The 14459-nt window shown below is 43.6% G+C and overlaps 1 protein-coding gene across 1 annotated transcript; it reads right to left on the bottom strand.

The window, feature by feature from the left end:
* Positions 1-52: 52 nt before the first annotated feature.
* FNDC11 (fibronectin type III domain containing 11) lies at positions 53-5106 on the bottom strand. The gene is given in 3 exon segments (XM_069072610.1): positions 53-2188; positions 4518-4599; positions 4601-5106. Coding segments are annotated over 3 exon segments (1116 nt in total). The 5' UTR covers positions 4643-5106; the 3' UTR covers positions 53-1196.
* Between the last annotated feature and the right edge of the window lie 9353 nt (positions 5107-14459).

Below are 14459 nucleotides of genomic sequence, written 5' to 3'. Positions count from 1 at the left end.
TGGGTCTAATAACCTTTGTAGTTCTCCCTGTAGGAGAGAATGTGTCGGCAAAGGTCACACAAAGAGCATCATTGGGGGGGGGGGGCGGATCATGCTCAGTGAAGCCTGGGGAGGGGTACTAACCCCTTGTCTCAGGGAGCTGCTTAAGGTTTCAGGTTTCCTGGACAACATTGGACACTTCTGGGGCAACCTAGTATTTTTAATCTTTAATATCTCCACAATTCTACATTTCTTTCTCTTTCATTATCCAATTTGATTCCCACAGTAGTCAGGCAATATCTTTTCCATCTGTTAGGAATCAGGCCTACAGCAGTAACTTAATATACTAGGATTTTAGAGTTGGAAAGGACCAACTAGTTCAATCACCTTTTGTTTCACAGATGAGGGAACTTAGGTCTTAGGGAAGTAAAATGATTTATCCAAGGTCACACCGAAAAGTAGTGACATCCTAGTTTCTAAATTCCTTGTTAAAGGCTCTTTCCATCATATCCCATGGACCTCCCGGAGTGGTTCCTGAAGATGATTGAAGACACTGGAGACTGGCCACAGGAATACTAGGGGGCTAAATCTAAGAACTCTGATTCCCCCTGCTAATTCAAAGTCTAGAAGACTGGGCGTTGGGGAAGTTGCCATACTGCTTGGGGCCATGGCAGGAATCCTAGGCTTAGAGTAACCCAGGAGAAGGAAGTCAATTGGCTATCAGATTCTAGTGCCTGGAACCCTCCTATTCATACCTGCCCATATCTCCAGCTGGTTGTCTCTTCCTTTTCCAGCCTTGCTAGGGCATCTCCAAGCCCTTAGAGCCTTCAGTGGGAGGAAATGTCAGAGGATGAAAACCGCCCATTTAAGAATTAGGAAGGCAACTCAATTGGGGGAAAGTTGGTGGACATAGGTTCTCTCTCCCTAACCATGTTTTAGTTGTATCAACATGGCTTTATCTGAAGAGGCTGATGTTTCCTGACCACATGAGGAGATACTGTGATGCCCTTTGAGAAAGGAAGAACCTTGGGGATGCAGCAGTGGGAACTCAGGGCTAATGGAGGCCACTTGGGGCGATCGCTTTGGCTGAGTCAGAAAAACACTCGCGTGGCTGCTGTTACCTTTAAAAATAAGTTTTTTTTTTTTAATTTTGCCCTTTTTTAAACTCCTTTTTATTAATGGATAAATATTAGAAAATTGTCTCTCAGGCTCTGTGGTCAGGGACAGGCCAGGCTGGCCCTGCTCTCTGGGGTGTGAGCCCCCTCTGGGGGTGCTGGCTTGGTTTTCAAGGTGAGGCTGTCCCTCCACGGCTCATACACAAGTGTGTAGCTCTCAGCCCTCTTGATTGTGAACTTGTAGGTGCGGCTGGGCAGCAGGTTTCGGATGTCAAATGTACATGTGGCCACAGGGATGACACCACATTGCACCCTTTCCTGCTGACTCCGGGGCTCCAGGAGCTTGAAGCGGAGCTCAAATTGCTCGGGCACAGCTGGCTGGATTGTCACAAACCAGCGCAGACTTGCCCAGTCGTGGTGTGCCACTGATTCCTTGCGGTCGAACATCACTGGCATCTTGGTGATCAGCATCAGCCGTATGTGGGGGATCTTGGTGGCACCAATGTCTGACACCAGGCGATGCTTGATGTGCAGACGGCCTGGCACCATCACGGCTAGGAAGTTGTCCATCACTGCCGACAAGTCTGCCAGCCGCTGCTCCACCGTGTCCCAGCAAGACAGGAAGGGGAGCGTGTCATGTGATTCCAAGAGGGCCACCAGTTTGGCCCTCCCTCTGTCCAGCTGTTCCAGTAGGTCACTGAGCAGAAGCAGCTGGATTTTGGTCTGGGCTGTACCCACTTTCTTCATGCGCTGGAATTTCCAGGGGTCAATAAGCTGGAACATGGTGCTAGGCAGCATCAGGCGGTTCTGGTCACCTAGGGCCAGGTGCTTTGGGAGGATCTCGATGTAGTAGGAGCACTTCTTTAGCAGCTCCAGGTGGGCATGGTGGTGTTTCAGGAGGTGGGGGCTCAGGTCCGAGGTCAGGAACTCCCGGAGAATGTTCCTCCGATCTGTGTATGTCCTCCAGGCCTCAGTCTCTGGCTGCTGCTCCTCCTCTAAAGACTGAAGGCTCTGTGGGCTGCCCAATTTCATCCTGTTTAGGCCCAGGTCCATTGCCCCAAAGCTCATCTTTTCAGAGCTCTGCAAGGAGGGAACTGAGGACCATAGTTGAGAAGGAGATGGGTGAGTGACTTTACTCCACCAAGATTAGACTCCCCCTGAGGGTAGGATCATAGATTTAGAGCTGGAAGGGACCTTAGAGGTCCTTTAGTCTGACCCCTTCATTATACAGAGGAGGAAAATGAGACCCAGAGAGTTTAAGTGACTGGCCTGAGGTCAGTGAACAGAGCTGGGATGTGAGTTTGGGTTCCCTGACTCCAAAATAGAATTCTTTGCACTGTACCAGACAAAGTGGACATTTTCCCAATAACTGTGGAATACCCTTCCCAAAACTGGCTGGACTCCTCCCCTGATAGGCCCCTGGACACTGATCATTGATGTTTCTCCAGAGAAAGGGCAAAAGGGTAGGTTAGTCATATGATGGGACTTTACCCCTAGGAGCAATGGGGTGTGGACCAGGGATAGCCTGCCCAATTAACCTTTTCCAGGCAGAGGGAATGAGTGAGTGAGCATGGCCTGAGCCCTTGTCACTGGTTTGCTAATCCAAACTGACTCTAACCCTCCTCTCAATCTTTCCTGGAAGGAGAATCCTGTGGGAAAGTGCTAGCTGTGATGTAAGTCCATCTATACCCAGACTTCTGTCTCTTATCTACTCAGGATAGGGAGGGAGAAGTGCTAATTTTCTGAATAAAAAATGGAAAATAGGGAGGGACACAACTGAGGTCAACAGGGATTAGGACTGTTTTTGGTGTTCTCTTAATAATCATTCCTTGTATTTGCATTATATTTTGAGAGGCAGCTTGCTGAAATGGAAAGAGCCCTGGACTTGGAGTTGGAAGACAGGATCAAATTCTGTTCCCACCACTTCCTACCTGTTTGTGGCTTTGGGCAGGTCACCTAACCTCTCTGATCCTCCATTTCTTCTTCTGTAAAATGGGGATGATAATTATACATGTACTACCTACTTCATTGGGCTTGTTGGGAAGATAAAATGAGATAGTCTAGGAATGGGCTGTGTAATAGAAAAAAGTTCTAGAAATATGAGCTACTAGATAGAATCCTTAGGTCCTCAGAAACAAGCCTTTGGATAGATATTGTCTCCTTGCTACAAATTAGAAAATGACAGAGGTTAAGTGATTTGTCCAAAGTCACACTGTGAGTTAGAGGCAGATCCAGGAATTTAAAGCACCTGCTCACTCCTAAATTTGGTGCTGTTTCAAATGCACCACTGAAAAGGTTCCACCATCCTCATTGTTGGCCATCAGCTCCTCACAGGATCATCCCAGGGGATGAGTCCACTCATGGCCATTTCTAGTTATCTGGGTACAGTTTGGGGGAGGAGTCTAGAGGGCTGGGTACACATAGTAAATAAGCACTGTGTTAGAAAGCACAAGGCATGGGGCGGCTAGGTGGCCCAGTGAATAGAGCACCAGCCCTGGAGTCAGGAGGACCTGGGTTCAAATCTGACCTCAGACACAACACAAAAACTAGCCACGTGACCCTGGGCAAGTCACTTAATCCCAATTGCCCTCCAAAAAGAAAAAAAAAGAAAGCACAAGGCAGGAATTTGCAGCCCCAAAGTCTAGAGTTCTCAAGGGGATATTCATGGATGGGTCTTTCTTCAACCCCTTCTACTCCCCATTTTTTTCTTACTATGCTGGCCTTGCAAAAGCCAAATTTAGCAGAATTGATACCCCTTGAGCATATTGGACCTCTAGAGCATCCCCGATTTTCCAAACGGGTTACAAAGTTGTTTCCTGGGACCTTCAGGAGGGGATTTGCACTCTGGGGAGGGCACTGTTAGCCTGATTGTCTAGGAAATAGGACACACTGGCTCTGCCCTGAGAGCTGTCCCAACCTGATGTCTAGAAGGAAGTGGGGCAGGGAGGACATCTTTGGGTTTTGGTGAGAAGCCAGAACTCAGTCTCCAAGGTTAAAGGAATTTGCATATTTCTCTGCCCTTGGAAAACTTGACCAGGGTTCAAATTCTGTACCCAGCAGATAAAATTTGGCCTTTGGCTAGCCCCTCGCTGAAAGCCTGTCTCAGTCTTTGCCCCACCAGTGCCATAAATGCTGTCAGCCCAATTCTCGACTATACGGTGGTCTGTTTATCTTGGCTGAGAAGTCTCCTGAGCCTTAGGAGTGCTCGAGGAGCTGGGAGCATCCCCTGTTGACCCATGATCTCTTGAAGACCCCTTCACAACTGCTACCTCAATCATTCCAACCTCATCCGGTCCCATTTCCACCCTCCAGACTCTCCCAAAGCCAAAGTGTTTCCCATGCCGCTCCTATTCCTCCCCGAACCCCCAGGATCGAGGATGTTAATAGCCAAGCTCCACTCCCCACACCCAGTCCTCCACTCACCCCTAGGGACTTGCCGCAGCCTCGGAAGCAGAGCGGAGCCACAGGGCTGGAGTGTGGCCAGACGCCCCAGGCTCCCAGGACTCGGCCAGAGAAAAGAGGCGGTTGCTATGGTGACCCGGGGGCATTGTGACGCCCCGAATTTCAGGGAGACCTCACTTTCTCAACCCACCTCTGGACTAGAGAGGGGAGACGTGGATACTGATATCGCTCCTTCTACAGGGGCCCGAAAACCAGGGTCAGAATGCCGGATGAGACTTGAGTCCTTGGTGACCGACCCCATCTTGGGACAGGACGAGAAGTGTAGAGAGGTAGCAGCAGCTCACATGATTGGGAAAGGAAAAGAGTGAGCTTCACCCTGTGTTTTTGACAGTCTTCTTTCCCCTGCTATAGGTGTCCTTCGGTGACTTCGACCCAATTAATGACAGTCTTAAGGGGCTGAAGCTGGGTCTGAGGTGGGATCAGGGGCTTGGGCTGGAGATTAACGTTGGGATAAGGACTGAGGGCCTGTAGATGTTGGATTGCCGGGAGATTCGTTCTTAACCAGGTCCTCAGGGCAACGGGATCCTCGCCTATTTGATTAGTGACAGAAGCAGAAGGTGTTGTTACTTTGTCCTCGTGGTAAGTAGTACACAATTTAAAGTTGGAGGGATTTATATATGTAATGTAGTCCAACCTCATTTTATTTTATTTTGCTTTTTTTTTTTTTTTTTTTTTGGAGGGGAGGAAGGCAGGGCAATTGGGGTTAAGTGATTTGCCCATGGCTAGTAGGTGTTAAGTGTCTGAGGCCAGATTTGAACTATGGTTCTCCTGACTGCAGGGCCGGTGCTCTATTCACTGTGCCATCTAGCTGCCCCACCAACTTCATTTTAGAGGTGAGAAAACAGAGGTTCTGACTCTTATAAAGTCAGAAAAGTAAAGAAACAGAGCTGGGAATTATAATCGCTGATTCTGACCCTAGTGTTTTTCCCATCCTTTGTCGCCCTCTCCCCCTTTGTCATTAAAACAATCTGCTTCAGAATAGACACCCTCCTCAGGTCTCCTCTCCATGGTTATCTAGGTCTGAAAATGAGTCAAGAGTAGGACGGGATGAAGGGACTGAGAACCTTTTGAAAGTGGCAAAACTAAGTCCCAGGTCCCTTTCTATGGTGGGAGTCCTTGATAGTCAGTTGCCAAGGTTATAGGATCAGATCCAAATTTGATTAGCGATTCCCGAGCCAACCCTGATCCTGGCACCGTGCCTGGTACATAGTAAGCGACTTGACCCCTTTCCCTGCTCATATTCTTCTCTACCTGGTTACATGAGCCTAGGAATTTGGGGATATTTCCTAAATGAAGAACTGAATTAGTTTCGGTTTGGGGAGAGAGAGCAAAGAAGGCAAGACAGGGATGTACAAATAATGCATTTCTGTGCAAACACAGTCAAGGGACACTCCTGTAGATATTTCATTATACTTGCAGCTTAGTCTCATGACTGGAATGTCATGCTACTCAAGGAATTTGAAGGACTCAAATTCTGGAGAGGGACAGACATTTTTTCAGAGCACAGGTCCACCGTTGGGGTCCAGACTGCTCAGGAACAGGGAGTGAAAAACTTTCTCCTGGGAAAGAGGGTGGTCTGTGGGACAGAATACAAAGAAGGGAGAGGGACTTGGCTGAGGAATAAATAGAACAAAACTCTTTTCAGTCGGTGGATGGCGATGCCACCAAGGACCACCAGGTGGTGATAGAGTCTGATGCCCTCCTCCTTACCCCATTCATTTTGGTCTCTTATTTGGTGTCTGGCTGGCCAAAGGTGCCCCTGATAACTAGCCTGCCCCCCTTTTTTTTCTGTACTGAACAGAGGAGGTGTGGCAGAAATGGGGTTTGTGACCCAGCTTCACCCAGGCGGGAGTGATATGTGCTTACAATGACCTTAGACTCTGGTCTAACTCCCTCATTTTACAGAAAAGAGTCCCAGGAAAGAGAAGTTACTGCTCAAGGTCAAACAGCAGAAATGGGATTGAAATCTAGGTTCTTTGATTTTAATTTGAAATCCATTGACTTCACTATCTCCAATTCATGTTGTTGTTGAATTGTTTTTCAGTCCTGACTCTTTGTGACCTCATTTGGAGTTTTCTAGACAAAGACACTGGAATGGTTTGCCATTTCCACCTTCCGCTCATTTTACAGATGAGGAAACAGAGACAAACAAGGTTAAGTGTCTTGCCCAGGGTCGCACAGCTAGTAAGGATCTGAGGACAGATTTGAACTCAGGAACATGAGTCTTCCTGGCAGGCCCAGCCCTCTGTCCACTATTAGGCCATCTAGCTTCCCCTCCAGTTCATACCCAACTACAAATGGCAATATGCTCTGTTATAGCCTTTTGAACAAAGGGATAGCCTACTCTCTGTCTGAACACCTTTAGTGATCGGAGTTGACATCTCAGTTAACGTGTTAACTCATTAGCTTAATTGCCTCTGTTTTTCCAGTTGGGAGTAACAAGCAGGGTCTTGAGGGAAAATAGGTTGTAAATATGATGGGTACATTTTGAAGTTGGGCTCCAAACTGAGGGCCTTGAGCAGCTAAGGTTGCTGGTAGAATGATAGAAGGACATCTAGGAGGAATGAGAACTTCACCAAAGACATGGAAAATTTTCCCCCTCCCCCATTTTAAAAATGACATCTAGCCATGGTGGAAATAACAGCTCTGGGAAGTAGCCATGGTAACTGAGAGAGTAACTTGTTGGTTGGGCCAGAACATCCTATCCTCTGTTATTGTTTTCTACCCTGCATCGGAAGAGCAAAAGCTTGTCATGGAAAACTCCAGAGAAGTGAGATTTTACAGGATTTTCATCCATTGTTCCACACTCAGATTATAAAAATTCAGTGACCTCACATTATTGTTCTCAATTCTGTTCTTTTCAACAAATATTTATTAAGCACTTTCTATGTGTCAAGCCCAGTGCTTATGAATGGATATACAAAGACAGAAAAGATAAACAACCCCTGCCCTTAAGAAGCTTATATCTACTACAGGGTTTATGCCATCTTCACAGATATGAGTAGAAATGGGGACTCATTGATATGGGCAACTTCCAGTAAGGAAATTTCCACTACCAATGCAGGTTGGCACTTCTTTGTCACTTATAGTCTTAGTTACCTAGAGAGCACTGAGAATTTAAGTGATTTTCCCAGGGTCATACAGCCAATATTCAGACTTTTTAGGTAAGTTACTATGATGTGTGCACAAAATTAAAAGAAGTATCAGACAGACAGACAGACACACACACACTTTATAGATTTATTTTAGGTAATTAATTTGGTTGAGTATTTCTATGCTACCATAAACAAAGAGTGAGTGATGAGCATTTCTAAAGGTAGCAGGAAACAGGACTGTAGAAAGAGCATGGACTCTGGAGTTCACATCCTGTCTCTGATGTTCGCTTCCCTTGTGACCTTGGCAAATCACTGAACTTTCTAGGGCCCTAACTTCCTTATCTGAAAATGACAGGGTTCAACTAGATGGGCTAAACCTTCCAACTCTAAATCTCATTCTGTGGATTCAGGTAAACTCCAGCCTATTTTAGCTCTTTTTTTAAAAAAAATTAACATAAATTTTATTTTGTTTTCAAATAAAGACAAACCTCACTCTCCTACTTAACCACTCCCTCCCCCCATCACTGAGAAAGCAAGATAAACAAAAACCCTGTTACAAACATGGATAGTCAAGCAAAATGCAATTTGTCACTGGCTCTATTAAAAAAAAAGAGTCTCAATTTATTCTAAGAGTTTATCACCTCTCTGTCAGGAGGTGGGTAGCATATTTCATCATGAGCCCCTCTAGTAAGGGTCAAGTGTTTGAGACCCGATTTGAACTCAGGTCCTCCTGGCTCCAGGGTCCATGCTCTATTCACTGCACCACCTAGCTGCCCCAGTTTATCCTTGTTAATCTTTTTATCATTGTTCATTCATATTTACCTTTTTGTTTCTCTTCATTCTTATGTTTGAACTTCAAAATTTCTTTGCAGTTCTGTTCTTTTCATCAGGAATGCTTCAAAATTCTCTATTTCATTAAAGATCCATTTCCCCCCTGTATAATATTATTCTCTGTTTTCTGGGTAAGTTATTCTTGATAAGTTTTTGTAAGCCCATTTCCTTTGTCTTCTGGAATGTTAATGTTTTTTATGTTCTCTCTACTCCTTTTAGCTTCTAAATTGTGTATGATCCTGACTGTAGCTCTTTGGTACTTGAATTCTTTCTTTTTGGCTGCTTGTGATATTTTTTCTTTGACCTGAATCCTCTGGATTTTGTTCTTGGAAGTTTTCTTTTTTGGGTTTCTTTCAGATGTCCAGTGAATTCTTTCTATTTTCACTCTGCCTTTTGGTTCTAAGAGGTATGGACAGTTTTCTTTGAAGATTTCTTGAAATGTGATGTCTAGGTTCTTTTTTTTGGTCATGATATTCTGATAGTTCAATGATTCTTAATTTTTTTTCTCCTTGATCTGTTTTCCTGGAAGAGATGAAGCAAGAGTTTAATTTTTACTTCATTTCTTCCAGGAATTCTAGTTGAGTGTGTGCCCTGGCTGGGTTTTTCTCTGAGGCATTGTTTATAGATGTTTGGAAGTCATTCCCTTGTTTTGAGTTTGTGTCTTGAATCTACTTATCATCATAACAGTTCATTATGGTGGAATTATTATTATTTTGTTTGTCCATTCTTTGAGCCTAATTCCTGACATTGGATTTGATGTTAGACTGAACTCTTTGGCACTTCTGGAGGGAAGGTCTGGGTTGTTCCTATTGCTGTGTTGGGTTGTTTATTTTTTTTTGGGGGGGGGAGTGTATCATGTAGTGTATTATTCCAGAATCTCAGAAACAGGCTGAGAACCTGCAAACATTCAGTTGGTCTTAAAATGGTCTGATCCAGAGAAAAAGCTGATTGCTGCTTCCCTAGTCTGAGCTCTGTAAGTTCCTGATCTGGGCCTGGGTCCAAGCAAGAATAGACTGTTGCTGGACTATGCCCCTAACAGCCAGCTGGGAAGCTATGTTGACTCAGAACAACAGAATTATAGGTCCCTCTTTTTGTCTGGCATTTCTACCTTTATTATTCCTCTGTACACTGGGCTAGATGCTCACTGTGAGACCCTGCTTTGCACCTCAGGTGTGAGTCATACTACTCCTGCTGCTAACTTGAATTTGCTCCTTTGCCTATGGCCTCCATAACTGGAAACAGCATTGTAATGCTCAGGTCCCCTTCTCACTCCACCCTGCATCTGTGACCTGAGATTGGAGAGTGGGTGACAAAGCTGCCAGTTCACAATTACCCAGTGTAGGTTTGGGAGTGTCCCAGTTTGGGTCTGGGACCTCTTCTTATCCCCATGCACAGCTTTTCCCCATGTGCGGCATGCTCCTCACCTGACCTGTTCCCATTTTCCATAGATCTCCCTTTCTGTCTCCCTATGCTGAATTGAGCTGGGCTGGAAAAGTGGCTGGCCCACTCCGACTTTTTCTTTTTTTTACTGATGATTACTTCATCAGGATTTGGTCTGGCACATTTTCTAGATCTGTCTGGAGAAGTTTGTGTGTGGGGGTGTAGGGCGGTGGAGCTTGGTGCTGTACTGCTTTCATTCCTCTATCTTGGTTCTGCCCTTAGTTTAGTTTCGTTTAATTATGTTAGCTTTTAAAATGAAGCACCCTGAACCTTACCCTCATTGGATTTGGCTTAAGGAGGGAATAATGTACATACTCAATTGGCAATGGAAATCTATCTTACCCTACTGGAAAGTGGGGGGGGAGGGATAAGAGGGGCGGATGACAGAAGGGAAGGCAGATTGGGGGAGGATGTAATCAGATGCAAACTCTTTTGAGGAGGGCTAGGGTCAAATGAAAGAATAGAATAAATGGGGCATGGGATAGGATGGAGGAAAATATAGTTAGTCTTTCACAACATAACTATTATGGATATGTTTTGCATGACTACACATGTATAATCTATATCAAATTGCTTGCCTTCTCAATGAGGGTGGGTGGGAAGGGAGGAAGGGAGAGAATTTGAAATTCAAAGTTTTAAAAATGAATGTTAAAAACTGGGAAATAAGATATACTGGTAATGGGGTATAGAAATCTATCTTGCCCTACAGGAAAATAGAAGGGAAGGGGATGGGGTAGGTGATAGAAGGGAGGGCAGATCGGGGCACGGGATAATAAGAATGCATGCCATCTTTGAGTGGGGGGAAGGGAGAGATGGGGAGAAAATTTGGAACTCAAAATCTTGTGGAAGTGAGTCTTGAAAACTAAAAATAAGTTAATGAAAAAAAATAAAATGAAGCACTCTGTAGGAACATCTGGTGTGATTAGCTGTCCAATCTCACTGGACAAGAGAGATTAAGCAGTTCTTGGAGATGGCTTAAACCCTGGGAGATAGGAAAGATGCCAATCTTTCAGAATTCACAATGTAAGTGAAAATTCTGACAAAAAATTTCTTAAGTGATTAGTGGCATTTGGGCTTCAGTTCTAGAATTTTCTAGAGTAGTGTCTTGTCATGGAATTCTGGCCCTTTCTGTTTCTAAGCAGAAAATAGTTGCATGAAAGGGAAAATATTTAGATCATCGTGCTAGGGTGTCCAAAATTATCCACTTGTTTTTTTTTTTCTTGGAGATAGAGGGAATTTTTCTCTTGGAGACGAGGGAGTTCCATTTCCTTTCATTTAAAAAATACATTTTTTGTTTTTATAGCACCTATTTCTTCTGGTATCCTTTCCTTTCTCCCCTCCCAGATATGTGTGTGTGTGTGTGTATGTCTATATATGTCTATATGTATGTCTATATATTTTAAAGGAAACTTTTTTTTGGATGGGGGGGAATCAAGGCAATTGGGGTTAAGTGACTTGCCCAAGGTCACACAGTGAGTTAAGTGTCAAGTGTCTGAGGTGGGATTTGAATTCAGGTCCTCCTGACTTCAGGGCTGGTACTCTATTCACTGCGCTACCTAGCTGCCCCTGAGAGAGGTATTTGTTGAAAAATAAAAAAAAGAAAAAGAGAAAGAATTGAAAAAAATAAGAAAAACCAATCAATACATCAAAAAGTCAGAAAATTTATGCAAATTTCCACACCCATGCCTCTGCAAAGGACTGGAGGAGGGAAGGTGTTTTCTATTTCTTTGGAGTCATACTGGTTCTTTGTAATTCTCCAATATTCACTTTCCCTTTTTTGTAGTCATTTTCTTCTGATTTATATTGTTTCTGTCATCATGTACATTTTCTTCTTTGCTCTGCTTACCTAACTCTGCATAAGTTTGTGCAAGTCTTTCTGTGCATCTCTGTAGTCTTTTTTTTCCTTATAGGACAGTAAGAGTTTATTAAATTCATGTCAAGTCAGGTCAATAAACATAAGTACCTGTTATGAGCCAGGCATTGTACCAAATGCTGAGGGCAGAAAGATAAGCCATCACCCCCCCCCAAAAAAAAAACCCCAACTCAAACCACTAGTTTTTGCTCTCAAGAACCTCATAGTTTAATGTGGAAGTCAAAATATAAACCACTACATACAAAAAAGATATGTACAGGATAAATTGAAGGAAATGTGAGATAGAAGGCACTGAAGTTGAGGAGGACTGAGAAAGTCTCCTTGCAGAAAGTAGGATTTTAGCTGAGACTTGAAGGAAGCCAGGGAAGCCAGGAGATGAAAATGAGGAGGGAAAGAATCCCAAACATGGCAGACAGTGAAAATACACATAGGAGACAGTGTTCAGTGCAAATAACAGCAAGTAGGCAAGTGTCACTGTGCTGTGGAGTATGTGAATCTGGGGGAAAGGGGAAGCATGGTATAAGAAGAATGGAAAAATAAGAAGGAATTAGGTTATGAAGGGCTTTAAGAGCTAAGCAGAGAATTTAATATTAAACATGGATTTGACCCATCCTCAAAGGGTAACATGGTTAGACCTGTACTTTAAAAAGACCACTTTGGTCTTGGAGGAAGAAATGGAGTGAGTAGAGACTTGAGGCAGGGAGATCAGAAGGCAGTTACAATAGTTCAGGCATGAGGAGATGAGCTTCTGTACCAGTGCTGTCAGTGTCAGAGGAGAGAAGGGGGGAGTACATATGGAAGAGATTGAAAAGACAAAATCCACAAGTCTTGGCAAATGAGTAAGTTAGGATGGAGAGATTGAAGAGTTAGGGATGTCAAGGTTTCTAGCCTTGGTGAGTGGAAGGATGATGGTGCCTTCAACAGTAATAGGAAATTTAGGAAGAGGGGAGCGTTTTGGGGGAGGGAATATAATGGGTTCTATTTTGGACATGTTCAGTTTAAGATGCTTATCCAATTAAGATCCAATTTAAAATATATAAAAGACAGTGGGAGATGTAAGCCTGAAGATTAGGAGAGTGGGTCGGGCTGAATAAAAAGACCTGAAAATTATTTGCATAGAAATGATAATTTAATCCATGAGATCTGATGAGATAGATCCCCAAGCAAAATAGTATAAAGGAAGAAGAGAAGAAGGCCAAGAGAACAGATCCTTAGGGGGCACCCATGGTTAGTGAGTACGAAGATCCAGCCAAGAAGGCTGAGAAGGAGTGGTCAGACATGTAAGAGGAGAAACAGAGGAGAGTAACACAGAAGAGAGTATCATGAAGAAGATATTGATTGACAGTGTCAAAGGTTACAGAGAGGTCAAGAAAAGAAGTCAAGAAGGATGAAGAATGAGAAAAGGTTTTTTAATTTGGCAATTAAGAAGTCATTGGCAGCTTTGGAGGCTCCAATTTCAAGTGAATGATGAGGTCAGCAGTCAGATTGCAGAGGTAAAAAGAATGAGAGGAAAGCAATATTGTAGATGATTGTAGATGACTTTCTCAAGGAGTTTAGCCCCCAAAAGGGAGGAGACACATAGGACAATAGCTTTTGGTAATGGATAGATCAAGTGAGAGTCTCTTTAGGATGCAGGAGATATGGATGTGTTTGTGAACATCAGGGAAGAAGGAGAGATTGAAGATTAACTTCTAAGGAGAAGGGCCACATCTTTATGTGAGTGAGAGCAAATGAAGAGACAGTCAGGGTAAGCATTTGAGTACTGTTATATGAGTTCTGGTGAATGACCTCAATTTTTCCAGTAAAGCATAAAGCAACATTATAAGTTGGGGGAGAAGGGAAGGGCCATATGTAGTTTGAAGAGGGGAGCCATGGAAGGTTTAAGGAGGGATGAAAAGTTTTGGGAAAGCTGCTATGTTTACATACCATGGAGAACCCTTTTGGGAGGTGTAAAGGGATTGCCTTGTCACAGAGAAGGTCCAGTTGAGATTATATAACAGAAATTTGTAGTGGAACCAGTCAGAATGCTTTCATTATTTTCATGGGGCATAATTTGTTTAGCCATTCCCTAATCAATGGGTATTTTCCCCTTCTTTGTTACTTTAAAAATTACAGCTATAAATATTTTAGTGTATATAGAGTCTTTGTTTTTATCAATTGTGTTTACTTTTATCACATTCTTTTCTTCTTTTTCTTCACCCTTCCTCCCCTAGCCCCACAAACTACCCACCATATTCCTGCTGGTCTTTTGTTTGTTTTCCTTCTAGACTTTCCCTCTTTGATCTCTGGTGAATTTTACTTTTTGACTTTACTCTGATAATCCCTAGTTAGGCTTTTATTAGCTTTCTTCAGAACTATTGCAATTATCTGGCAATTGGTTTCCCTGCTTCCATTTTCTCCCCACCCTAACATATCTTCCACGTGGCTGATGAAATTATATTCATAAAACATAGCCCTGACTACACCTATACACAAGCTGGCTTCTCCTGACCTCTGCAGTCTTATTTAATATACTCCCCTTCACGTACTATCCATTACAGTCAAACTGGCTTCCTCCTTGTGTGCAATATATCATCTCCATGCTTTTAGGCTAGAATGCAGTCCCTCCTCATATTTTCTGTTTATGTTCTTCAAGGGACTTTTGATATTTATTTTTGTATTCTC

The sequence above is a fragment of the Petaurus breviceps genome, unplaced genomic scaffold (genome assembly GCF_028583685.1).
Source record: "Petaurus breviceps papuanus isolate PSGF00001 unplaced genomic scaffold, PetGlider_PUasm1.0 90847, whole genome shotgun sequence".
NCBI lineage: Eukaryota > Metazoa > Chordata > Mammalia > Diprotodontia > Petauridae > Petaurus > Petaurus breviceps.
The sequence above is the reverse complement of the archived record's forward strand: the minus strand, read 5'-3'. Positions and strand labels throughout refer to the sequence as shown.